Source organism: Genypterus blacodes, unplaced genomic scaffold (assembly GCF_046128005.1).
Source record: "Genypterus blacodes isolate CSIRO-AG114 ecotype Tasmania unplaced genomic scaffold, CSIRO-AGI_Gbla_v1 ptg000015l_1, whole genome shotgun sequence".
NCBI classification, from domain to species: domain Eukaryota; kingdom Metazoa; phylum Chordata; class Actinopteri; order Ophidiiformes; family Ophidiidae; genus Genypterus; species Genypterus blacodes.
Genome location: NW_027466829.1, coordinates 7072645 through 7097500, shown reverse-complemented (window position 1 = coordinate 7097500; position 24856 = coordinate 7072645). Strand labels below are relative to the sequence as shown.

The window sequence follows — 24856 nt, the reverse complement described above, 5'->3', positions numbered from 1 at the left end:
TTTTGAAGGCGTTAACATTTTTGAACCCCAAATTATTAATCCTTAAATGTGGACATTACAAATAAGAAATAATGCTCAGGCTGAACACCAAACGCAGCTTATCTAACGGTGTTTGAACGGAAGAAAATAAGTAAATAAGCCAAGTAAACAGTGTAATAAGTGGACATCATCATGTTTAACTAACAGGTAGTAATGATGAAGGGATGAAGTAGAGTGAACAGATGCGGGTAATGAAACACAGGACAAACTTTTCAGAAATGTTGCTTCATTAATTATTCCGCAACATAGATTTCCAATGTTGACAGTAAATCCTGGAGGTTTACTTCGTGTTTCCACTCAGGTGGGAGGCAAAGATGCAGCAGAAACCTGAGATTCAGCCTGAGAGCAGTGAGTGAGAGCTCAGGTTTGACTGATGGAGCCGTAATTTACCTGAAGCTCTGTCTTTATATGACCACAACGTTTATCATGGGCACAACATCCTTTTTTTAAATAGCATTTTACGGGGATAGCAGGGATAGGTAAGGATTTTTAAATGAAGAGAAATTAAGAATAAATAATTTTGTAGGCCAAAGAACTAAAATGTTAGTACATTTGAATCGTCTTCCCGTGGGCGTAAACTGAAAGCGTTAAAAAACAACAAAAAACAACGAAAGTAAAAGCAATACAACAAACTTCATGCATGACTGAAATGTGTTCTTCTCCCCTTACAGTGGAGTTAGTTAACCGAACAGCAGCATTTAAACTGTAGAAATGTGTGAAGTTGTTACGATTGAACAAAACATTTCCAAAGAGTCTTTACATTATTACGACGCACAGCAATTACGTTCTTACGTATGACTTCCGCGTGTGAGAGAGGAGTTTTGATTACAGCTCATCGTGATTGGGTGGAGAAACACGGAAGTCATCGTTCCTCCCCGTCCATTGGCTGGCCGGACAGGAGTGACGGGCGTCGCGGTCCAATGGCAGGCTGCCACACTGTGGTTAGGAGCGGGCTCAGTGGTATCTTGCCTTTCTCTTTCATTCCCGTCCGCACTGTCGCTCCTGGCCCTTTTCTCGACCAGACGAGCAGACTCCGCTTCCATTCCGTACAGGGGGAGAGAGAAGAAGCCACGGACACTTCCACTTGCATCCCCACACAAGCTTTTTGTTTGGCACAAAGCGGCAAAAACGTCAGCGCTCCCCGCTATGTTCAGGCTGCTGCTTCTGGTGGCTCTCGCCGGCTTCACCCGGGCCAGTGACGTGCTGGAGTACACGGACGATGACTTCGACAGCAGCATTGGAGACCATGACCTCGTCCTGGTGGAGTTCTTTGCTCCTTGGTAAGGTTTTGTGTGCTTTTCTGCGTTTTATGAAGTAGCTTCGGCGTTAAATAGTCTCATACGTAACGCGAAAGCTACGGTGACATAGTGTTCTGCCTGCTCGGTAGCCTATCTAATGTTTAGGGTCTGCATTTGAAGCCTGCCACGCGCGATTCCACCCGTATTCGGTGTTTAATGTCCTCCTTTTCCTGGTCCAAAGAGGCAAATCTCATGAGAAATGTTAGCATGTTAGCTTAAAGCGGGACGCACCGGTCGTTTTAAACCAGTGCATTGGTTGTGGCTACAGTTAAGGGTTTTAATCAACGTTTTGGGGTATTCATTAGTCACAATTTATCATAATTATAGGATAGTTATTACACATTGCGGTCAGACGTTGATCTTTTATCAACGAAAGCAGCTAGCTAACGGAAGACCGAGGAAGTTGGAGGCGTGGCTTCACACTGTTGTAACGTCCTGATTGGCTGGGGAAGTTTTGGTGTCCGTCTCGGATTGGACGCGACGAGCTCACACAGTCGCAAACTTCAAATGTGACATGAAACCAGGATGCATGCGCTGGAAGGTTCCGGGTTAGCTTCACACTGCAGAATGTAAATAACACAAACTATCCTCAACTCTGGTAAATAATAGGCTGGTCACTTTTAATCAAACCCCCTTTTTACTATTTGTCCAATTTCTTTACTTTTGCTGTATTGATTACAACACCTAAAGCAGCAGGATGGATATTAACATGTAATAAGGTGACAGAAGTCTTTTTTCTAACAGATCTATATAAGATAAGATGAAAGTTTATTATCCCGAGGGAAATTACTGTGCAACAGTTACAGTACAGCATGAAATACAGAACCAGAAATCACCCAAACTAGTGCAATAAAGAAATGTGCAAGAATGCAAGTAGATAATAAGTACAAGATAAGTACACACATTAGGGGTACGAAGTACATACAATGGGGGGAACAGTACATGACAGTATAAGTACATAATAATACATTAGTACAAAATAATATGTTCTATTCTTTCTCTTTCTATATTAGGTGTGGCCATTGTAAACGACTTGCACCCGAGTATGAGGTAGCTGCCACGCGTCTTAAAGGCATCGTAGCTCTGGCCAAGGTATTGTATAGCACACTCACACACTCGCCCTCTGAGCTGTGCTGTTAAGTGTGTATCTCATCAGTTGTGACGGATGCCTCTTCTCTCTTTTAGGTCGACTGCACAGTCAGCAGCAATGTCTGCAGCAAGTATGGAGTCACTGGCTACCCCACACTGAAGATCTTCAGGGATGGAGAAGAAACCGGTCCCTATGAAGGCCCCAGAAGTGCAGGTATGGGGCTCTGAGGATCGAACCTCATGTTGACCACTCAAACTTTTTTTTCTTTTTTTTTTTAAACATAGAAGAAAGTAAAATAATGGCATGTAACATAGTTGTACACTTAAAGAAGGAAGAGAATGAAAACAAAATGGAAGATAAACCTTTGCCTCCTCCCATCAGCCTGTGGTCCTCCTTTACGTCCCCTCTCCTCATCTCTCCTCTGCTTTCTCCTCTGTCTTCAGATGGGATCGTCAGCTTCCTTAAAAAGCAGGCTGGCCCAGCTTCTGTGCCGCTCAAGACTGAAGCAGACTATGTCAAGTTCATCTCAGACCATGATTCAAGTGTGATTGGTGAGTTGCTGTATTTCCTAAATGGTTGCTGCTGTCGGACTGTAGCCTCTGCTGTCAGACTGTAGCCTCTGCTGTCAGACCAGGATGGTGAATCAGCTTCTGCGTCCTTCCTTCCTTCCAGGTTTCTTTGCTGATGACAAGAGCACAGCCCAGGCAGAGTTCCTGAAGGCTGCCAGCGCCTTGAGAGACAATTACCGCTTTGCCCACACCAACCTTGAGCTCCTGCTCCAGAACCATGGCGTTGAGGAGCAGTGAGTATCTTCTGTTGTTGCTTATTGTTGTTTCAGTGACATAACCTCGTCCTGCTGAATCAGACTACAGTGACGTCTGTGCTCTTCTCCTGCAGAGACGTCATCCTGTTCCGCCCCACACGGCTGTCTAACAAGTTTGAGGACAGCTCGGTCAAGTTCACAGAGGACAAGTTCACCAGTGCCAAGATCAAGAGGTTCATCCAGGACAACATGTGAGTGATCCAGACCGCCCTGCTCATCCATCATTCAGCTGAGACACACATGGCTCAGTGTCAATAAGACCTCTGGACCTGGAGTCGGTGTCACACAGGTTCAGCTCTCAGCAGGGGGCAGTTGGCCTAATAAAGTGGTAATACACAGGAATGAATACCATCCACATCCTGCTGTGAGGGATTAATACTGCATTTAAGCTAAGGTGCAGTAAATCATCTGAGTTGAAACATTTTCAGCATTTTAAATCCTTTAGTCACCGAATCATTACAAGCTTTCAGTTCTGGCTCAAGTGTGTTTGTAAGATGAAGTTATCAAACATATTCAGCTCAGTGTTGCTCAGTTATGAATGTAGGTCTTAGGTTTGGAGCACTTGGTTCCATGTGGAGCAGCTTGTCCTTTAGTTCAGCTTGGAGCTCGATCTCTGTGTGACGTCTCCATTTTGTCTGAGCAGCAGTTTGTTTCACTTTCACTCTGCGTCACCTTCCTGCATGATAACAGAGGTGTTGTTTGGTGTCGTGTGTCGGCGCTGCACACGCCCAAATACGTCTGCAGGGTTAAACCAGTCACTCTTTAGAAAGGGAACTCATTTTATATAAAGTTTCTATTTATAATGCCTTTGTAAGTTAATTCATTCTTCTTTGTTTTTTTCCTCTCAGCTTTGGAATGTGCCCACACATGACAGACGATAACAAAGACCAGTTTAAGGGGAAGGACCTGCTGGTGGCTTACTACGATGTGGACTATGACAAAAACCCCAAGGGATCCAACTACTGGAGGAACAGGTAAAGGTCATGACCCCTAACCCTGAAGCTGCTCCTTTTATAACAGAGCCCAGCCGGATTCAGTTCAGCTTCAGCTCAAACTTCAGCTCTCATTTCTCATCCTCATGTTTCAGTAACGCTCCATCTGTCCTCTCCTCTCCTCTCCTCTCTTCTCTTCTGACCTGACATCACCCAGCTCTAAGTTGGGTTTTATGCAAACAAGACTGACACATATAATGAACCAAACTCGTTTTTTGCAGGGTGATGAAGGTCGCCAAGACTTTCCTGGATCAGGGCAAGAAGCTGCTACTGGCTGTGGCCAACAAGAACACCTTCAACCAGGATGTGACTGAGTTTGGCCTGGACGGGAGCGCAGGGGAACTTCCTGTGGTCGCCATCCGCACCGTCAAGGGAGACAAGTTTGTCATGTCTGAGGAGTTCTCGTAAGTAAATATTTTTACACTCACTGAGAGGTTTGCCTGTGGCGTGTAGAGCTCATATACATAAAGTTCCAGTGATGAAGAGGAGGAGAATGAGCTTGTGTTTCCCAGCTGGTTGGTTAAATGTGTCGTCTCTTCTCTCCCACAGTCGTGACGGTAAAGCTCTGGAGCGTTTCCTGCAGGATTACTTTGATGGCAAACTGAAGCGTTACCTGAAATCTGAGGCCATTCCAGAGAGCAACGATGGACCTGTGAAGGTGAGACGCTGCGTTCAGGACCGTCGCTGTAATCTGATGACCTGTATTATGGCTGCAGTGAACGATCCAGCTGGTCTGGAGAAGCTTGGCTATGTGATCCAAAAACTACTCATTGAATTCTGATCGTCTTCCTTTGTCGTCTTCAGGTTTTGGTGGCTGAGAACTTTGATTCCATCGTCAATGACGACAGCAAAGATGTGCTGATTGAGTTCTACGCTCCCTGGTGCGGCCACTGCAAGAGCCTGGAGCCCAAGTTCAAGGAGCTCGGAGAGAAGGTGAGGAAATGACCTCCGACCCCCCACAGTGAAAAGAGTTGAACTGACACTGCCTCAGAGCTTTGGGAGTTAACAGCTTCTCCTCTGTTCCTGCAGCTGGCCAGTGATCCCAACATTATCATTGCCAAGATGGACGCCACAGCCAACGATGTGCCATCTCCATATGAAGTCAGCGGGTGAGTCTTCATCATGGGGGAATGTGATGCCTAAAAAGAGAGAGCTTGTTTTGAGTCTGAAGCTGCTGTATGTAAACATGAACGATGTGAACTCATCTTCCTCATTCCTTCTAGATTCCCCACGTTGTACTTTTCCCCAGCTGGACGGAAGTCGAGCCCAAAGAAATACGAGGTGAGTCTGAGCGTCGGTGATGTCGCGTCTGTGTGAAGCCCGGCATCTGTCTGTCCTTCCTGTCCTCTAACGGTCCCGTCTCTGCTCTCTGTGCCGCTCAGGGAGGTCGTGAGGTGAGCGACTTCATCAGCTACCTGAAGAGGGAGGCCACCAACGCTGTGGTGGTGCAGGAGGAGCCCAAGAAGAAGAAGAAGAAGAAGGATGACGACGAGGACGACAAGATAGAGCTATAAATGAAAGCTCCAAACTGGACCTTGGACCCTCCTCCCCTCCCCCACCCCCACCCAACCAACGCCAGGAGGAGGATTGTGGAATTGTTGCAGAGAAAGAACTAAATTATATTCCAGTTTCTTAGTGAACTATTGAATGCTCTGAGCCAAGTCCAAAAGACGCGGCGCTCCCTTTAGGTCCTCCGCTGCTCTGGGAATACTGTGGTAGGTGAACAGGTTGAGACCAGGGCCTGTCCCACGTGTCAAACTTAATTTTTTGGGAAGAGGGGACAGCTTTTGAAAATTGCGATTTCATTTCCCCGTCATGGTGTGTGTGTGTGCCGCGGCTCAGACTGCACTTTGGGCTCCACGCTCTTTGTTTGTGTTGTCCTCGTCATCACACAGGGATTTGGTTATGGTGAATTCCTTATTTGTTTTTGTACCACGTCTTTGTTTTTGTACATTTGGAAGGATCGTGAAATTAAAAGGCCCACAAAACCAAAATTAACTGTATGATGTCATTCATCAAGGTGGAAACTTGGACACAAGTTGTCGAGGCCAAAAGGTTTGAAGTGATCCTTAAAAATCTCACTGTTACCGTGCAGGACGTTTGTTCTTCGTCTTTCCTTTATTTCCTGCATCTTTCTTCATGTCACACTAAGGGAAAGAGGGTGTGCGACACTTTAGATGGGCAGTTGGGACGGTGTAAAGGATGTTCCCACGCTTGAATGCAAACAAGCTGTACAAAAACAAATGAGTACACTAAAGGTGTGGCGAAGGATCCTGTGACTACGTCGTAACCTGATCCTATCCTGGTGGAGGAAAGTCATGCAGAACCTGCCACTGAAGTTTGTTTGTAGCATTACTCAGTTAGGAATTGATGAAAGTTGGAATGGCCTGAGGGAAGAACTCATGACTGTTTGAGGCCAATCTGAATTCAGCGACTGATCCAGTTATTACAACATTTCTTTAGGACTTTTTTCATTGTAAAAATCTGCATTTTAAGTTTCTGATTGCTCTTCATTCGCTTATATATTATTAGATTTATTATTAGACCAAAGCCAAATTTAGTTGAATCTTTTTTGGTCTTGGTGGAGGGATGTGTTCTAATTAGCCCCTCATACTGTACATGATTCTGTAATCTGAACCTCTTGATTTGGACTTTTCTACATTTAGTCTCAAGTAAGCTGTTTTCAATCCGTCTATTGTAGGAATGATGCAATAAGCTGTAATGTCAGACCAGTCTTAAAATAATAACACATCTGAATACATTTGGAAAAGTAGTATAATATAGTATAATATTACAAATTAGCTCAGTTTGTTTCGTTAGTGGTAAATGTCGTTTCCTCCCCTCGTGTTCTCTGTGTTTTTCTTACAATCATGAGCAGTACAGCGCCTCACCGGAAGGGGTCACCCTCGGCAGAGTTTCACCTTTGAGCGCGCTTGTAAAACACAAAGAAAGAAGTCAAAGAGCCAATCAGCGTGGAGAGAGAGGGGAACGTGTCCAGACATATTCACGCGCTGCACGTGCCGTATTCTCGAGGTAAGGTAGAAAACCTCAGTTACTTTACGACTCTTTACTCTGTTAAATCTCTTTATTAAACTCTCATGTTGTGTCGCATTAACTTAGCTCGTTTCCTCTAAACGGACCTGTTTGTCCTCTTGTTCTACGTGGCGGCGCTCTGCTCTCGTGTCGGGTTACGGAGATTGACGACAAACTCTGTTGACACATCGAGCACTTAAACGTTCCGCCACTTCAGCGACATTTGAAACAAAATCTAACTGAACACACCGCACCACCGTGCCGCTGAGGTCAGACGGCGTCATACGGCGCCTGTGGATCCTCGAGACTTGAACACATTCAGCCGCATTAAGAGCTTTTCTAGCCCGAGTATCTCCGAATGTCAGTGAACCTCTGACGAGCGATCAGATGGAATGTGTCGGTATGCGACGAGCACCTGAACGCAGCATGAGAGGAGAAACAACCACATATTTATATGATCAATATTATAGAACAAGAAAACAGTGATGTCATACTTGTACATTAATGATTCTACCTGTGACTTATGACACAAGTTGTATCTTGTTTTCTTTGGGTTGAATCAGCAGAATTTACTCTTTTAAATGGCTACTTTGTGGGAAATGTACTACTTGGTCACTGACACGTGTTTGTTTTCTTTTGCTTCCGCTCACAGAACAGAAGCACTGAACCTGATCAGTGCTCTGAAGCCTCTCAAACTCCTAATAGCATGAGTTTAGATATTGATATGTTCATTGTTGCTCTCAAAGTGTTCACATATCAGATGTCACTGTAACTCTGGTTTATTTGTTTGCCCTCAGAAATGACTGGCAGGTTGCTTATCTGGGCTGATGATGGCACAGGAGTCAAAGAGAAGTAGATCCTCCTCATGGGGGCTCCTCAACAACGACCAGTGCTCATATAACAAAGCCACGATGCTTCACGCTGTGGAGAACGCAGCAACACGGATCAAACCTCAGCAGAACTTCAGGAGGATGAAGAGGAAAGGAATCAACGACCGCAGTGAGCAGCAGGACGGGTGTCACGTGGTCAAAAGGGCCAAATGGAGGGACGGCAGGCAGGAGAGTGAGCAGCAGCCGTGTGTGTCAGGGCAACACAAGGCCGGCGGCCCCGCGGCGGCCATGATGGAGCGCTGGGAGGTGGACAGCGGCTTCTCCTCCGAGTCCAGTCCTTCGGTCAGCGGGCGGAGTTCGCCGTGCCTCTGCCCGACCATGGTGGTGGCCCTGGACTGTGAGATGGTGGGCACCGGGCCGGGGGGACGCCGCAGCGAACTGGCCCGCTGCAGCGTCCTGGACTATCACGGCAACGTCCTGTTTGACAAGTACGTCCTCCCCAGTCAGCCCGTCACAGACTACAGGACGCGCTGGAGCGGCATCCAGAGGCATCACCTGAGGAACGCCACGCCCTTCGCTCAGGCCAGGGAGGAGGTGGGTTCACTCTAAACACTCAGTAGCCATTTTGTTTACATCAGTGGTTATGTTATTATCCTGCAAAGCCAAGATCTGTCTCCTAACTTCCTCCTCCTTCTTGTCTCTCCTTTAGGTCTTCACTCTCCTGGAGGGGAAGGTGGTGGTGGGTCACTCCATCTACAACGACTTTGAGGTCCTGGACATGCCTCACCCGTGTCACATGGTCAGGGACACGGGCGCCACGCGTCTGCTCAGCCGACTGGCCGGCTTCCCCCGGGGTCACTGTGCCTCCCTGAAGGTCCTGGCCTGTAAGCTGCTGAACAGGAGGATACAGGTGAGGAAGAACACGTGTCTGAATGTAAAAACACACAGCTGGGTTTGTTTAGTGTCCTGATGTCCTCGTCTGTGCACGTCCAGGCGGGGAAGCGAGGCCACTGCTCTGTGGAAGACGCCCTGGCTGCCCTGGACCTCTACAAGCTGGTGGAGGGCGAGTGGGAGCAGGAGGCGCAGCACAAGCTGAGGGGGGACGACGCGCCGCAGGAGCCCAGCTTCGCCTCCTCCAACCACTACATGCAGGACGAGTACTGGCCACAAGACCTCACAGCCCAGGGCCAGTGAACTGAGGACCGGGCTACCTGGAGGCAGGAGCCAAATACAGAGAGACTGAACTATATAAACGTATAAATACAGTAAAGCCCTCAGATGTGTACAGACAGATGTGTCACTATAAGAGCCTCTGCTCTCTCTGGTGTTTGGAGACTTTAAGGGTTAAAAGGGAAATGTAAACATGCTAAATGAAGAGTTTTAACCGTAGTTCAGCTCAGGGCAGAGGTGCTGCTGTGTGAGAAGTTTACCTCAGCTGATCTGTTACAGCCTGAAGACGCTACAGGTGGAGGAAGTTTGGATTTATGGATTAGTGGTGTTGAGTATCTGCTCTACTTGAATTGTTAATTTATTGATTGTTGGAAAAGCTTGGATACACACACACACACACACACACACACACACACACACACACACACACACACACACACACACACACACACACACACACACACACACACACACACACACACACAGGTTCATTGTGTCCACATAGGAAGAACACTAGCTCAGTCAGTGTGGATGCGACCTTCAGTGTTCCATACCATGACCTCCTGACCTTTACTGTATGCTGCCCATATGTGCACCAATAAACACGGCAACATACTGAATCATACATGTTGTTGAGTTTAAATGTGTGAATGTAGAGATTGCATGAAAATCGAAAGACCACTGAGGTCCAGCGAGATCCCACAGGTGAGACTCAGGCTCAGCTCCCACAGGTGAGACTCAGGCTCAGCTCCCACAGGTGAGACTCAGGCTCAGCTCCCACAGGTGAGATTTGAGCTCAGCTCCCACAGGTGAGACTCTGGCTCAGCTCCCACAGGTGAGACTCAGGCTCAGCTCCCCACAGGTGGGACTCAGGCTCAGCTCCCACAGGTGAGACTCAGGCTGAGCTCCCCCAGGTGAGACTCAGCTCCCACAGGTGTGACTCAGGCTCAGCTCCCACAGGTGAGACTCGGGCTCAGCTCCAACAGGTGAGACTCAGGCTGAGCTCCCCCAGGTGAGACTCAGCTCCCACAGGTGTGACTCAGGCTCAGCTCCCACAGGTGAGACTCGGGCTCAGCCCCCCACAGGTGAGACTCGGGCTCAGCTCCCCACAGGTGTGACTCAGGCTCAGCTCCCCCAGGTGTGACTCAGGCTCAGCTCCCACAGGTGAGACTCGGGCTCAGCCCCCCACAGGTGAGACTCGGGCTCAGCTCCCCACAGGTGTGACTCAGGCTCAGCTCCCCCAGGTGTGACTCAGGCTCAGCTCCCACAGGTGAGACTTGGGCTGAGCGCCCACAGGTGAGACTCAGGCTGAGCCACAGTGAAACAGATCTGTCTGAGGCTGAAGGCTTACTGAGGTCAGTGAAGAGAAACGCTGCGTTCAGGGCCCTTGAACAGAGCTGGAATCTAGAAATGCCACCCATCTTTCTTCAGACCACCGTTCCTGTCAGCAGACTCTGGTCGTTGTTATGGTAATCATTTCCCTGAGCAGGTGCAGGAACGTGAGCCGGAGCAGTGCAGTGACGTCCCTGAGCCACCAGGGGGCAGCGACAAACCCTGGATCAGTGTGTGAGGTGATGCTGAAGCCTCTACAATAAATGTGGGCGGAGCCATTGGTCTTGCCTAATCTGACAGGGGGAACACGCAACAACACGCACTGTGAGTGTGTATGGGTGTGTGTTAGTGTCCTTCCTCCTTATTCCTCCTCCTCCTCCTCAGCATTCCTGATCAAATCTCTCTGATTGCTGCACATTGTGTGTGTGTGTGGGGGCATACTTTTGTACAATAGTCACACTTCTAGCACTGTAGAAGGCTTAGCTTGTTACACCCATACTCACACACACACACCCCCACACACACACATACACACCTCTGTTGAGCCTGGACTTTGCCCCTGGGCTCAGGCCCTCAGGGAGCACAGAGCCTCGCTTTGTTTGGTCAATCCAGCTAAATTTGGTTGAGAAGATCAGGTTCATGTTTGGCAGCTTACACACACACACACACACACACACACTGCTCCTCCATCATCAAGAGGCCAACTTGTGATGATGATGATAATGTGACAGCAACTTAAAGAGGAAGTTGAAGGGAAGTTTACTTTAGCCTTTTCCGGATTTCTACACTTTGGTCCCTAAACACTTTGGTAACAGAATGGTGACATCATCTCACTTCCTGTGTGTGTGTGTGTGTGTGTGTGTGTGAGAGAGAGAGAGAGAGAGAGAGAGAGAGAGAGAGAGAGAGAGAGAGAGAGAGAGAGAGAGAGAGAGAGAGAGAGAGAGAGAGAGAGAGAGAGAGAGAGAGAGAGAGAGAGAGAGAGAGAGAGAGAGAGAGAGAGAGAGAGAGAGAGAGAGAGAGAGAGAGAGAGAGAGAGAGAGATCAGGTTATATAAAGAGTTACCTTTAATCTCAGCTCCTAATGCTCAGAACAACACACACACACAGATGACTGACAGGTGCACAGTGTCATAATGTTCTCTGTGGTGAAATGTATGGGAACTAATCTGCTCTCAGGGCATTGTGGGTAGTTTCAGGCCTGTTTCCTGACATGAATGGAGCTCAGCATAAATCCAAATCCTCATAACCAAAGTGCTGGTTGAGTTCATGCACGTGTGTGTCAGCGTGTGTGTGTATCTCCAGGTTTGCTGCTCAGAGCCGGAGCAGAAACGTTGTCTTCTCCCTCTGTCTCTTCTGCTCTGGACCTCTCAGACCGGTCCGGTCCAAAACACTCAGAGGATCAGCTGATGGTTGAGTTCGGTCCATTGTTGTTCCTAATTTAGCCGTTTGCTGACGTCGTGTTGGCAGCTCAAGAGAAAATACATCTTGTACACACAACCAGGTGACTGTTAGGGTCAAGGGTCAAGTAAAGGCACAGGGCTCCACTCGTGTCTGTGTTTCCTGAAAATGTTTACCTTTTTTAAACTTGATCACTTTAAAGTCTATCTGGTTCATCACTTCAGACTTATTGTCGCCATGGTCACCCTTTATATCACTGAAACTCCATGTCTTCATCATGACTCCTCCTCCTCTCACGTTGCAGAAATGAGGCTCAGCAGCCACAATGGACACTTTTCACTTTGGCCCAAGTCGCCTTGGAATGCAATCAAATCCCCCCCGCCTCCTATCCCCCCTCTCCTCCTCCTCCTCCTCCCCCTCTCCTCCTCGTCCTCTTCCCCCTCTCCTCCCCCACGCCACCTCTCACCCACAGCTTTACACTCTTACCCCAACATTACATCATCCAAAGTGGATCATGGCCCTGCCTTCATTTATTACAACAGCAAACTCCATCATCGCCACGGTCCCCCCCCTCTCCCCCCTCCTCCCTCCCCTCCTCACTTTTATGCAGATTGGATAGAAACCTGTGGGGCGTAATCTGCTGTGACGCCACTAATCCCAACATACAAAGCGTAGGTCCCCTCCGCCTGCATCTCCACAGACGCCTGTGACTCCCTGCCAGCGACTACACACACGTCTGCCTCAGGTAAGCCGCCGCCATGGGGAAACGGGGATTCTTTCAGGAAGTTGTTGAAACTCTCTGCAGCCTTCCTGTGATGGTGTTTGTGTTGATGGAGCTCTGATCTGTGTGTGAAGTTTGTGTTTCTAAAGTTAGTGAGCTCTGATGCTGGTCCTCGTAAATGAAGGTGTCGCCATGGATACAAGCATCTGCTCTGTTATGATGTGTGAAATCTATAAGTAGAACATGTGGGAGCTCTTTCAGGAGGTCAGTGTGTGATGTTTCAACACGTTTGGTTGTTAGAGAAGCTTCTTTACAACACGAGGGGAAAGTAGCTAACTACACTGAAGCTACTCCAGGGGCCAATAGGAAACTTTGTGTGTGTGTGTGTGTGTGTGTGTGTGTAATCCAGCACACAGTGTGGACAATATTAGATTAGTGGACACTTATCAGGAATTCTGTGAATGTTATCATCCGGTCTACATCCGGTTTGTTTCCTACAATGGTTCTTTAGACATCCTGAGCCTGTTGATTTATGAAAGCAGATTGTGATCGTAAATCTCCTCATTAATCACCCAGGGATCCTGCTGAACACAGATCAGATCAGGTGTTCTGCTCTCATGTGGGTCCAGATGGGAGGATTTAATCAGGAGAACAGTAGGAATGTTGATTCTTCATGTAAAGGCACTAAATCTTCTCCGTCTCTTCCTCCAGATCGCAGCGAGCCGACTCAAAGCCCAGGAGACATGGCTGTGGTTGTAAGTACATATGTGTGTGTTTATGTGGTCACGTGTGTGTGTAACATTGAGGCTCTCTGCAGGACACACATCCACACTTCCTCAAAGACCAAAGCTGGTTGCTATGGATGCGGTCAGCAGCGACTGTGGTCTTTGTTGATAATCTCTGATCCTGCCTGAGGTTTCCCAGCAGAGTCTAACGTGTGTTTATGGGCTTTGCTGGACTCGTGAGGGAGATTAATCTGCAAACACTGAGGCCTATTGATCGCTGGCCTGTGACCCTGCAGACTCACGTGGCTCAGACTCACTGCTGCACCGCGTCTGGTGTCAGAACGATATGGACTCGTTTAGATCCACAATAATACAAGCAGCCTGTCGTGATGATGCATTGTATCATTTTTGAGACATCATCATCATCATCATCGTGTTGTATGTTCTCATCCCCTCAGAGCGGAACCTACCGTATGGTGTCGGAGGAGGAGCAGGCGCTCAGGGCCAAGCTGGAGCGTCTCACTGTGAAGGACCACGGGCCAGTGTTTGGACCCTGTGCCAGCCTGCCAGACCACACCAGGCAGAAGGTACACACACACAAGCACACACACACCCCTGATCAATAACATGATGCTGATCACTTCTTTGAGCTTACAGTCTGGTTTACTTCCCCCTACAGGCCAAAGACGAGCTGAACGAGACGGATGAGAAGCGCGTGGCTGCGGTGAAGGAGCTGCGTGGGATCATCAAGGAGAAGGCGGACGGCGGGGACGAGCTGGCCAAGGGGGTGCAGGACACCTTTGGGGACAAACCGGACGCTCTGCTGGTCCGTTTCGTCCGCGCCAGGAAGTACGACGTTCCCAGAGCCTTCGAGCTCATGAAGGGTGAGAACATACAGAAACAGAAACAGGGGAGTGGAAGGGAGGAACTTACTCTGCGTAAAGACAGTAACTACTCCCCCTTCCAATCCTTTTTTTTTTTATCATTTGGTTTCTTTTTTATGCACCAGCCGTGTTTAACTGCCGTGTCTTTAGAAACTAAGTGTTGCCAGGTTTAAAAAAAAAAAAAACCCAAACAAAGTCAAACTAAACATAGAATTTCCACTGTGACTCAACTGTGATAGAAAACTAAAACAAAAATGCTATTTTGGGAGAAAGTAGAGTTGATAGTTGAGATGTGATAAACATCATAACATGGGTCTGATTTAACTTTGTGTGTGTGTGTACATGCAGGTTACGTGCGTTTCAGGAAGGATTACCCTGAGCTGTTTGAGAATCTGACCCCAGAGGCCGTACGCAGCACCATCGAGGCCGGATACCCCGGGATCCTGCAGAGCCGAGACAAGTACGGCCGCGTGGTGCTGCTCTTCAACATCGAGAACTGGGACTACGAGGAGATCACCTTCGATGAGGTATGTGGGCGCACGGTGAACATGTATCCCATCATGCAACAGGAAGTAAATCAGATGAAGTGATGATGAAATGTATGTGTGTGTGTGTGTGTGTGTGTAGATCCTGCGTGCCTACTGCGTGATCCTGGAGAAGCTGCTGGAGAACGAGGAGACGCAGATTAACGGCTTCTGCATCATTGAGAACTTCAAGGGCTTCACCATGCAGCAGGCGTCAGGGATCAAACCCGCTGAGCTCAAGAAGATGGTGGACATGCTGCAGGTGGGATATCTAATCCTTTAAATCAAAACTTTGAATATCCGGGTTTGGACTGGGGAAAGGTCCAATGTGAACTTTAACCCAGGCACTCTTGAGCAAGGCATTTGATGTTAAAGCACCAGATTCTCACCACATTGTTTGGATGTAGTCAGGATGTCATGAAGATTCAACAAAAAGTTCCAGGAGGTTCTAATCTTCTAGTTTCTTGATGGGTTGATGGGTCTTCTTCACGTCGTCTAATCCAAACCATCTGTGTTTCTGCTGCACCAGGATTCCTTCCCTGCTCGTTTCAAAGCGGTGCACTTCATCCACCAGCCCTGGTACTTCACCACCACCTACAACGTGGTCAAACCCCTGATGAAAGGCAAGCTGCTGGAGCGGGTGAGTCAGAGAGCGCACACACACACACACACTCACATGCACCTCTGGGGACGCACATGGGGATCAGGCCGGGTTTCACCCGTTTGCTTTGTGTGTTTTATGGGTTGGTGGAGTCACAGCACCTTGTCTCCTCTCCTGTCCCCTCCTCCTCTCCAGGTGTTCGTTCACGGAGACGAGCTGGAAAACTACTACAAGGAGTTTGACGCCGACATCCTCCCCGCTGACTTCGACGGAAAAGCTCCCAAGTATGACGGCAAGGCCACGGCCGCCAAGCTGTTCGACTAAACGCCCTCCTTTTGTTACCTGGACAGGGAGCCGCTATATGTTCAATCTAGCTGTGTGGTTAACGAGTCAGATGATGACTGGAGTCGCTGCAGATCCTAACAAAGCACAATCCAACAGAGACGACTTCCTACCTCCCACACAAACATTCTCTGTTGTATAAACACCAACTTGTACAGACAAAGAAAATGTTTTGCCTCTGGCGCTTTGTTCAAACAAACATCCATCCATTATTGTTTGTGAAGCTCGCTACTGTTTCAGCTTCCTAACGCACAACAACAAGACGTGACCTCACTTTGGTTCAAGAATGAAACACTTGACTTTGTTTCCACAGTGAGGTGAATGAAGCAGTGGCCTCCCACACAGTCAATTGATCTAAAACAGCTCTTATTAGGAAGTATTAGCATTAATTATAGTGATTTGTCAGACATGTGAGCTGAAATGATAGTTTAACACGTGAAGCAGCTTTGCACGGCTCATCCTCTTTGATTTCCCACGATTCCTCTGTTAAGTTGTGCTTTGTGCGGACCGCCGTTCACCCACACAGCTCCTGTTGAAACTGGCCGGCCCCAGCTTTCTCAGCTTCCACCCTGTGACCCCCTCCCCTCCCCCGACCTCTCCTTGTGAGAGGCTGACATTCCATCAAGTGCCTGCCTCTCTGGTGTTTGTGAGAATGACACCCCCACACAGGTGTTCTCTTTTATTCTGGCGGATCAGGCCTCTTCTCAAGACCGTGCGAGGAGGCGTACAGACCTCTGCACCAGTCTGTGAAGAGAGGTCTGATCAGAGCTCACTGAGGTCACCTTTGTGGGCGTGCAGGACGTTTCAGTATGAACATGATGAAGTCTGACCCTTTGTACAACCTGGTGCATCAATAAGAATGTCACTGTACAATAAACTGTATATACATTTAAGTTTGGAGTTCAATCAATAGAACATACACTACATCACCTGACACATGGAGTCCATCTGTCCAAATGAACCCAACACAGGTTATAATAAACACACATGAACAAAGACTTATTACTTTAGTTTAGACATTTAGTCATGTTTATGATTTATTACACGTGAGAACAAAGCGTGTTAGGCCGGAGAATGAATGTCACTTTAGTGCCATGAAGTCAGTAGCTACAGTAAATGTAAGAGGGAGGTGTGTGTATGTGTGTGTGTGTGTGTGTGTTGTACCCACACAGGCGATCAGGTTTTTCTCTTTATCAGTCTGACCTGCAAAATGTTTTTAAGCCCATTAAGATTCCTGAAGACGCAAATTTAGCTATTAAAGTAGGAATCAACATTATAATTCAAACATTCTTCCCGTCCTCACTTTTACGTGTTCTTAGCCGTGTTGTAAGTTAAAATAAATAGAATGTTTTGATGTGAGAGCTGTGGATTTGCCTGTCGTGAGTTTACACAGGTAGAGTTTGTGTTGATTGTGCCTCAGGGCTCCGGTTCAGCACCAAGAAACACAATGTCAACGTTTGTTACCATGAAAGCTCGGTGAACCAGACTCACATCAAACAGTACACATGACTGTCGAGTCCATTTGGGGGCACTTGGTGCCGGGTGGAGCTCGCTGCGTTTACAGTCTGATAAGGAGCTTAAGACCGGAGAGAGACGGAAGGAGAGAGAGGAGTAGGAACACGCACACACGCAGTGATTAGACTTGGATCAGACCTGGATCTGACTCATGTGTTCCATCTAAACTCCTCCCATCAGGTGAGCAGCATTCAAATGAAGTTTAATCTATAATACAGTGTGTTTCCAGTCAAACCCACATGTAGAGATCTCACACACGTGACCAAAATTCAATTTAGAGCCATTTTATTAAAAAGTGAAAGGTGCCTTGGTCCAGTTCTTCAAAGTTCATCACTGTCATTTCATCCATGACATGTTTCCACTCTTTCATTCCCTGCATTGGGATTCTGGGATGTGCAATTTATCTACTTCCTGTTTATCTCACAGGACATTAAGGAAATGAACCCACTTAACGGAGCTCAGGGAATAAACGCTATGTTAAGGTGCCAAGGAGCAAAGTGTGGAATTAAAGAAGTTGACAGTGCAGAGTTTGGAGCATTGTTAAAAAAAACAAAAAACAAAAAACGAAAAAAAAAACATTCCTCCTTTAAATTTCCCCCCCAAATCAAAAATTATTTTATTTTGAAGGGCAATAGGATGTGCAGGCTGAAGGTCCACTGCACATCACAGCTGCGTTCACGTTACAGAACGCAGCTGTGTCACATGTAAACCTAAAGATCCCATTGGAGCGTTCACCCTGTGATGTGGACGTAGCCATACACACTCTTTGGAAAAATATTAAACATTATCTTACAGAAAGTGCAGTAACAGCATAAGGACACAAAGACATATTAACCCTCTGACAGCTGGAGACCAAGCTGTCCATCATAAATCACATCATAACATCTGTGCTGCTTTAGGAGCGTCGTTCAATGATTCATATTGAGGTGGAAACTCTGAGTTTCTTAAGGCACATAAATCTGCTCTGTGCTCCTGACCCCTGTCCAGAGGAAGGTCAAGGTCATAGGTTCAACCTCTGGTTACAGTTTGCCCTCCTGTCCCTGTGTCATTCTGTCCAAACTCAACAAGCAGCAGCGGCGGCGGCGGTCAATAAGCACCAGGCAGGCAGGCAGGCGGGGAAACTCAGGTAACATTACAGGTAAGAGAGAGTTCATCTCAGAAGTAAAAAGAAAAATCCACCAGGGATACTAACACCTTCCATCTGTGCCGCCGCTCTACTCTGCATCTTTGCCGTAGCCACATTCCTGAGGCGTTCCTGAGTGTGTGTGCGGGGGGCGGATCCTCTGGCAGGGCGGCCGCTGCCTCTCCCAGTGGCAGAGGGCGTCGGCGTAGCCCACCACCACCTTGTCCATCCAGGTGAGGGGCTGAGGGAGCAGCACGGCTCCTTCAAAGAAGCCCAGGTGGCCTCCGTGCTGCGTGAGGGCAAACATCACGTTGGGCATCTTCTCTGGAGAGGACGACCAGGAAGAGAGCGGGAAGATGTCAGGTCTCAACATATATTGTTATTATTATTATTGTCATTACGCTTCACAGAAACAGATGCATGTTGCCGCTCTTTGATTTGTGCAGGGAATGAATGAATGAGCTTCTCCTGCTTTGATCCGCTGCTTGAGTTCCTCACAGAAATCTAACTCCTCTCTACTTTCCCTCTCTGTTATTCTACACCCTCCACTCTCTCATCTGCCTTTTTGGGGATTCAGCGTATCACACAGCTCCATCTGAACTCTAACTGCACATTTAGGACAACACAGCTACTTTAGGGAGAGATTCTCTGAAAGTTGGATGGAGATTTAAAATGCAAAGTCCTCAAGATCATAGAAGACATTGAAGATTTGGTTTATGGAGCAAGAAAACATGTCTATAACGCAAACAAACTCCTCTTATAAACAACACTAACAAACCCATTAGTGTAAGTTGGTTTGGTCAGCATGCAAATAAGAACAACTGAAGCAGAGAGAGGAGGGAAAAATAAAGGAGTCGCCTCTTTTATCCGTTTCCTTCCTGTGAAGTGCAGGTTTAAGATTTCACCTGTCACGGTCCGAGTCATTACACACACTGATTTACACGCACAGGGGGCAGTGTGTGTGACCTAGGTACTGAGGGAGAAGATACACACAGGCACACACACACACACACGCGCACACACACACACACACACACACACACACACACACACACACACACACACACACACACACACACACACACACACACGGAGCTATATATATAATCCAGCAGCTCGGGCGGATCACATGGCCCTGAAAAATTCAACAAGACCGTCTGGCCTCGGCGGTGTGGAGCAGAGACACGACTTTACCAACACTTAAGACTGCATGTCCTCCTTCAGAGGGGCCAGAGGGGACAGAGGGGACAGAGGGGACAGAGGGCAGCACGTCCACTCAGTCCTTCTCCTCTACATGCTAAATATAAGATCATCATATAGAATAAAGAATAATAAACACATCTGAGTCTCTTATCAGGTGTTAAAGCTCAGATATCCGCCCACAGCTGTAACCAGGCTGTGTAACACGATGATGTCATGCCCCAACTAACCTACTGATCACAAACTGCTGCTGATTATTATGACCGACCTGCAAAGCTGCGTGGAATAGCCAGCAGTGATGGATGAACAAGAGGGTCGTCTGAGGAGTTCAGCAGGAGCAGCGGCACGGTGATCTGGACACGACAACAACAACAACAACAACAACATGGTGTCAACACAAGCAGCAGTATCAGTGTACTGAGGTTGCTAGTTGTAGTAGTGGCAGCATGACTGATAGTATGAAGTGTGTGTGTGTGTGTGTGTGTGTGTGTGTGTGTGTGTGTGTGTGTGTGTGTGTGTGTGTGCGCTCACGTTGTGGATGTACTGCACACAGCTGTCCTTCTCATAATACTCCTTTGCTGTGCTGTATCCGTGGAATTTTCTACAGGAACAAAACAGGCCATAGCATCAGTGATCCAACGAGTCAGACAGGAAGCTCCAGATCGCCGGGCGAGGAGTCGTCACCTCATGATGCTGTCGTCGATCTGCATCAGGGACGTGGCGGCGTACAGGCGGCTCAAGTCGCCGTCGTCCAGGGCGCTGGAATTCACGCCAAACAAGGTGCTCCTGTGGAAGGACGCCGTTAAGGCAGGTAACATGTTGTTGTTACCGTGGAAACAATCAAACTCTAGCAGAAGGGCTGCTATGACTTCACTTCCTCATTGAATTATGTTCACACTCTTATCTGAAAGTGCAATGTTACACCTCTATGAATGTTTATCTTGGTGTCACCAACTTTGTTTCCATAGCAACCTACAGACCATTTGTTGCCCGCACAAACACGACAAAACACTGTTGTCACCGCACACAGAGACATGCAGGCTCAGGTGACTGACAGGAGACAAACTTTATAACAATTAGATTTGTCCTTTAGAGAACTCCCTCTGTTTATGTTTATGTGTGTGTGTGTGTGTGTGTGTGTGTGTGTGTGTGTGTGTGTGTGTGTGTGTGTGTGTGTGTGTGTGTGCGTGTGTGTGTGTGTGTGTGTGTGTGTATGTGTGTGCCCTTCACCTGTGTGACAGGATCAGCTTCCTCATGTTTTCTGCAAGCAGGAAGTTGTACAGCCTGCGGCACTGGTCCCACTGAAGGAAGGTTTCCTGAACTCTACACACACACAAACACACACGCGCACACACACACACGTTTCTTCCAGTTTCTTTCACGTGTTCAGTTACAGTCTATTCCACTGACAAACCTATTAGAGACAGAAGCAGGTCACGCAGTTTTCCTTACAAAGTATTTGGCTCAGTGTGGATCGCTGCTTTAACTCACGACACGTCACACTAGATTAAACATGATTACAATTAAAAACAGACAAACACCTTGGAAGCTTGTAAGTCCTGTTCTGCTGTCTACACCTGAAGGCATCTTTACTTTCATCTCACACAGGAAGGTGTCAACACAAGGAGTTCAATGACCTCAAATGCTATTTTAATCTAATTGTTTCCACGTCTGTCTGTCTGTCTGTCTGTCTGTCTGTCTGTCTGCCTGTCTGTCTGCCTGCCCTCCTGTCTACCCACCTGAGTGCGTTGTATCCCTGGCACACGCTGACGCAGCACAGCACTCTCTCCTGGTTGGACCGGTTCTCACCCAGGTACTTCAGAACGATGTTCCCCCCCAGACTGAAGCCCACCACCACCAGCAGGGTGTCGGGGAGGGCCCGCTTGATGAAGCCCACCATGGCTGCAAACTCCCACGTACAGCCTGAAGGGAAGAGAGATAGAAACATGAATCATCTCACTGTGGTAAGTGTGTGTGTGTGTGTGTGTGTGTGTGTGTGTGTGTGTGTGTGTGTGTGTGTGTGTGTGTGTGTGTGTGTGTGTGTGTGTGTGTGTGTGTGTGTGTGTGTGTTTAAGCTGATGGCTGTGAAGCGTCGGTTCGTCCTCAGGGCCGCTCACACACAAACACGGCCCTACAGGAAACAAGCTTTCTTCGTGTGTGTGTGTGTGTGTGTGTGTGTGTGTGTGTGTGCGCGGTGGCTGTCATCAGATCCTCCGGTTGACCGCGTCACGCGTGTGGAGCCTCGCGTGGCAAACAAACCCACAGCCAAGGAGCTCCTCAGCAGATCCAATTACAGCAAAATTGTGCAACAGAAGAAGTCTTGGCACAGGGTTTGACCTTTGTGGGCTCATTGTTCCACCACTTCCCATACTTCCACACACACACACACACTCCTTTACTTTACGAGCACCTCATGTTTGATTTCCACCCCCAGCTTAAAATCATATCATCCCATAATAAGTCACCCATTACTCGCCCGCCCCCTCCCTGCTTTACCGTAGGTGAACATGCGTGGCGAGGTGAGCTCCACGTCAGGCAGAGCGCCCAGGTGGTTGAGGACGGCACAGCGGTAACCCTGACGCTGGGAATGATCAACAAAGGTCCGGATGTAATTCTTCTCGCTATGGTTACCGATTCCGGGGCAGATTACCATAGTGATGTCATCTGCGTGGAAACACAAAGGCGCACAGACAGACAGACAGACAGACAGACAGACAGACACAGAAACACACATGTAAACATTGGAAATAGCTTTGTTGGTTAAAGTGGACCTGGTGTGAGCTTGCTGGTCTGTGTTGGGTTAATTGGCTGCAGAGATGCAAGGTTTCCCTCCAGGGACGTCATTAGTGTTGATTCTGTTTTCAGACTAATGCTCTCATGATAGAAACACATTAAACCCTGAGAGGAGGGGCATAGTAACAACAGTAGCACAGTGGGAATGAGCGCAGAGGTGAGAATGAGACGTAAACAAAAGATCTGAGGAGTGAAACATCTGTGCAGTGAAACCAGAAACCTGCTGCTCTGCGTTCCGTCTGAGTCGGGAGCGAGTATCTGTGTCTCACCTCCTGTGCTGTGGTCCCCCAGCGCTTCAAAGACGTCAAAGGTGGCCGTGGCCCCGTCCGGCATGGGTAGGAACTTGCGGACCCCGCACGGCGTGGGAGTGTTGACCCGGCCCATTTTGCCGTACAGGACGGTCTGGAGGTGGCCACTCTTCCCCCACAGCAGGGGAGGAATGTATCTAAAAAAGAAGGGCGCGGTCCATATTACATAACACAGCTGTGACCTTTGCCCTGCGGTGGTTTAAGCTCAGTCTTAGCAATGATTCTCACGTGCAGCCGGGCCGAGCGGAGCCCAGGTCGCTCATTTACAGGCTGATGCCTCTGACACAAGCGTGAGAAGATTCTTTCTTCATGACTGAATGTTAACGCTCTTTTACTGTAATATGACAGGATGATGTAACCTTTATGCACACGGCCCTTTAGCCCCATCTGATACCGGCCTGACCATCAGCATCTGTGCCAGGTCTTTGGTTTTGCCATCGTTATGGTAACCGGAGCAGCGACCATAACTGTGAGTCTAAGTTTTAACATGAATTTTGCAATCCAGTCACGTGACTCAAAGTCAACATCTGACTCATTCAGACTCAAGTTCAGGACTCAGCAGTGAGGTTGGTCTGTAGTTTGAGGCGTTGCTGAGGAAACCAGCAGCCTATTTGTGGGGATTGAGTCAAACAGTCCTTGGATTGAAGTCGGTGTTGAATGAGTCAGTGAAATGAGAGGCACTCACTCTTTGGTGAGAAGGGGGCAGGTCTTCAGCAGGTAGCGGCTCAGCGCCGTGTCCTGATGCGTGACCTCAGGCGCCGCTGTGGCACTCTTCAGGTTCAGGCAGCGGACGATGACGTAAAGGACCGTGGCCACCGCCGCCAGCTTCACGCCGTCAAACATGGCCGGCAGCTCCGGGCCGAAGGTGTTGAGTTCACTGTCATCCATGGCGTTCGTGGGAGAGGACCTGGGCAAAGCATGATGGGAAAGCACTTACTCTGTAACTGTTGTGTTTAGAGTTACACATGCCTGAGAGGCTGACAGGAGATGTGTGAGACGATGGATGTGTGTCTCACCCACCTTGTTGTGTTGCCTTAAACCTGCAGAAATGCTGCAGTACGAGTCCCTCTGTCCCTCTGTCCCTCCTTCAGCAGTTTGAAAACAAAGTGTGACGCTGTTCAGTGCTGCAAAACACACAGTTTAACTTTTAATCACAGATAATGAAGTCAAACTTTTCCTCTCTACTTCATTTCCTCTGAATAATTCGCCCTAAAACCCAAAGCATGAAAACAAAAAACAGCAGAACAAAAACAAACAAAACAACAAGTTTTAAGTTTCATTAGAGTGAAGATTGTTAACAATGAAGGTTCAGGATAACAGAACTTAGAATAGAATGGAATGTTTCACTAGGATAGAATAGAATGTTGGGTAAGAATACAATAGAATAGAATGTTGGGTAAGAATAGAGCAGAGTAGAGTAGAATGTGCCACAGGTAGCGTGAAGACAAGTCACAACTGGCGTCTGATCTCAGCTTCCTGCTCTCTTTGTCTTCACTTGTAATTATTCCCTCTAGAAGCTGAAGTCGGGCCGAAGCGTCTTACAAACACAAACACACACTCCGCCGCTTCTCCCGCTCGCTCCCGGGGCTCCTACCATAGTGTGTGCGGTGTGTCCCGTCCGGTCCAGTCCATCCAACTTGTAGCCTCGCAGTCTGGCGCACCGAGTGTTTACAGGCAGCGAGCAAGGCAGCAGGGCGTTCAGGGCGCGTTCAGGGGCTCGTGTAAAGCTCATTTTTCCGACAACTCCATGTATGAACACAGCTAATGGCGCCAAACTATCACACGGTTTGACAAGTTTAGGACCGGCATCAGTTTAAAACAGATTTATTATTTTAACTGCTGAAGTGATGAAGTAAAGTTTTGTTTAGAACATCATGTGTGCCACACCGTCATGTGTTTGTCCTGTGCTCGGTGTAGCTCTGAACGCACCATAACAAATAACTTTCTACTTCCTACTTCAGAGAAACTAACGGTAATTTGAAGTTCCTTCGCGTCCGCTTACTGGATATTAATATTGATTTGAATCGACGCCAATTTACACAAATAGGACTTAGAAAGCAGGCGAGCCGCACATAAGTTACAAACGCAGACGACATTTCCTGACAAAGTTAAAAAC

General features: G+C 48.0%; 4 protein-coding genes across 5 annotated transcripts; 3 read left to right on the top strand and 1 right to left on the bottom strand.

Moving 5' to 3' along the window:
• The first annotated feature begins 988 nt into the window (after positions 1-988).
• pdia3 (protein disulfide isomerase family A, member 3) lies at positions 989-6205 on the top strand. Its single transcript, XM_076172029.1, has 13 exons — positions 989-1319; positions 2351-2429; positions 2523-2640; positions 2871-2978; positions 3100-3229; positions 3325-3441; positions 4099-4224; positions 4464-4646; positions 4792-4900; positions 5047-5175; positions 5272-5351; positions 5466-5523; positions 5625-6205. The coding sequence occupies exons 1-13, from the start codon at positions 1186-1188 to the stop codon at positions 5754-5756; spliced, it is 1503 nt and encodes a 500-aa protein (XP_076028144.1). The 5' UTR covers positions 989-1185; the 3' UTR covers positions 5757-6205.
• A 985-nt stretch (positions 6206-7190) lies between these two features.
• On the top strand, positions 7191-9900 carry isg20 (interferon stimulated exonuclease gene). 2 transcript variants are annotated; one of them, XM_076140688.1, is made up of 4 exons: positions 7191-7275; positions 8073-8699; positions 8815-9015; positions 9099-9900. In XM_076140688.1, exons 2-4 carry the CDS (start codon positions 8103-8105, stop codon positions 9297-9299), a joined length of 999 nt encoding a protein of 332 aa, XP_075996803.1. In that variant the 5' UTR covers positions 7191-7275; positions 8073-8102; the 3' UTR covers positions 9300-9900. The 2 variants fall into 2 exon arrangements, with proteins under 2 accessions (XP_075996803.1, XP_075996802.1); XM_076140687.1 differs by having other exon boundaries at positions 7208-7280.
• Positions 9901-13468: 3568 nt separating this feature from the next.
• rlbp1b (retinaldehyde binding protein 1b) lies at positions 13469-16486 on the top strand. The gene is made up of 7 exons (XM_076140176.1): positions 13469-13480; positions 13909-14037; positions 14130-14334; positions 14683-14861; positions 14962-15120; positions 15388-15498; positions 15655-16486. Exons 1-7 carry the CDS (start codon positions 13469-13471, stop codon positions 15781-15783), a joined length of 924 nt encoding a protein of 307 aa, XP_075996291.1. The 3' UTR covers positions 15784-16486.
• A 1098-nt stretch (positions 16487-17584) lies between these two features.
• Positions 17585-24445, bottom strand: LOC142989272 (monoacylglycerol lipase ABHD2-like). Its single transcript, XM_076138735.1, has 11 exons — positions 24335-24445; positions 23761-23864; positions 23426-23647; positions 22702-22877; positions 22136-22303; positions 21379-21562; positions 20870-20962; positions 20324-20425; positions 20171-20240; positions 19908-19992; positions 17585-18763 (listed from the first exon to the last, which is right to left on the bottom strand). Exons 3-11 carry the CDS (start codon positions 23626-23628, stop codon positions 18531-18533), a joined length of 1314 nt encoding a protein of 437 aa, XP_075994850.1. The 5' UTR covers positions 23629-23647; positions 23761-23864; positions 24335-24445; the 3' UTR covers positions 17585-18530.
• Positions 24446-24856: the final 411 nt, after the last annotated feature.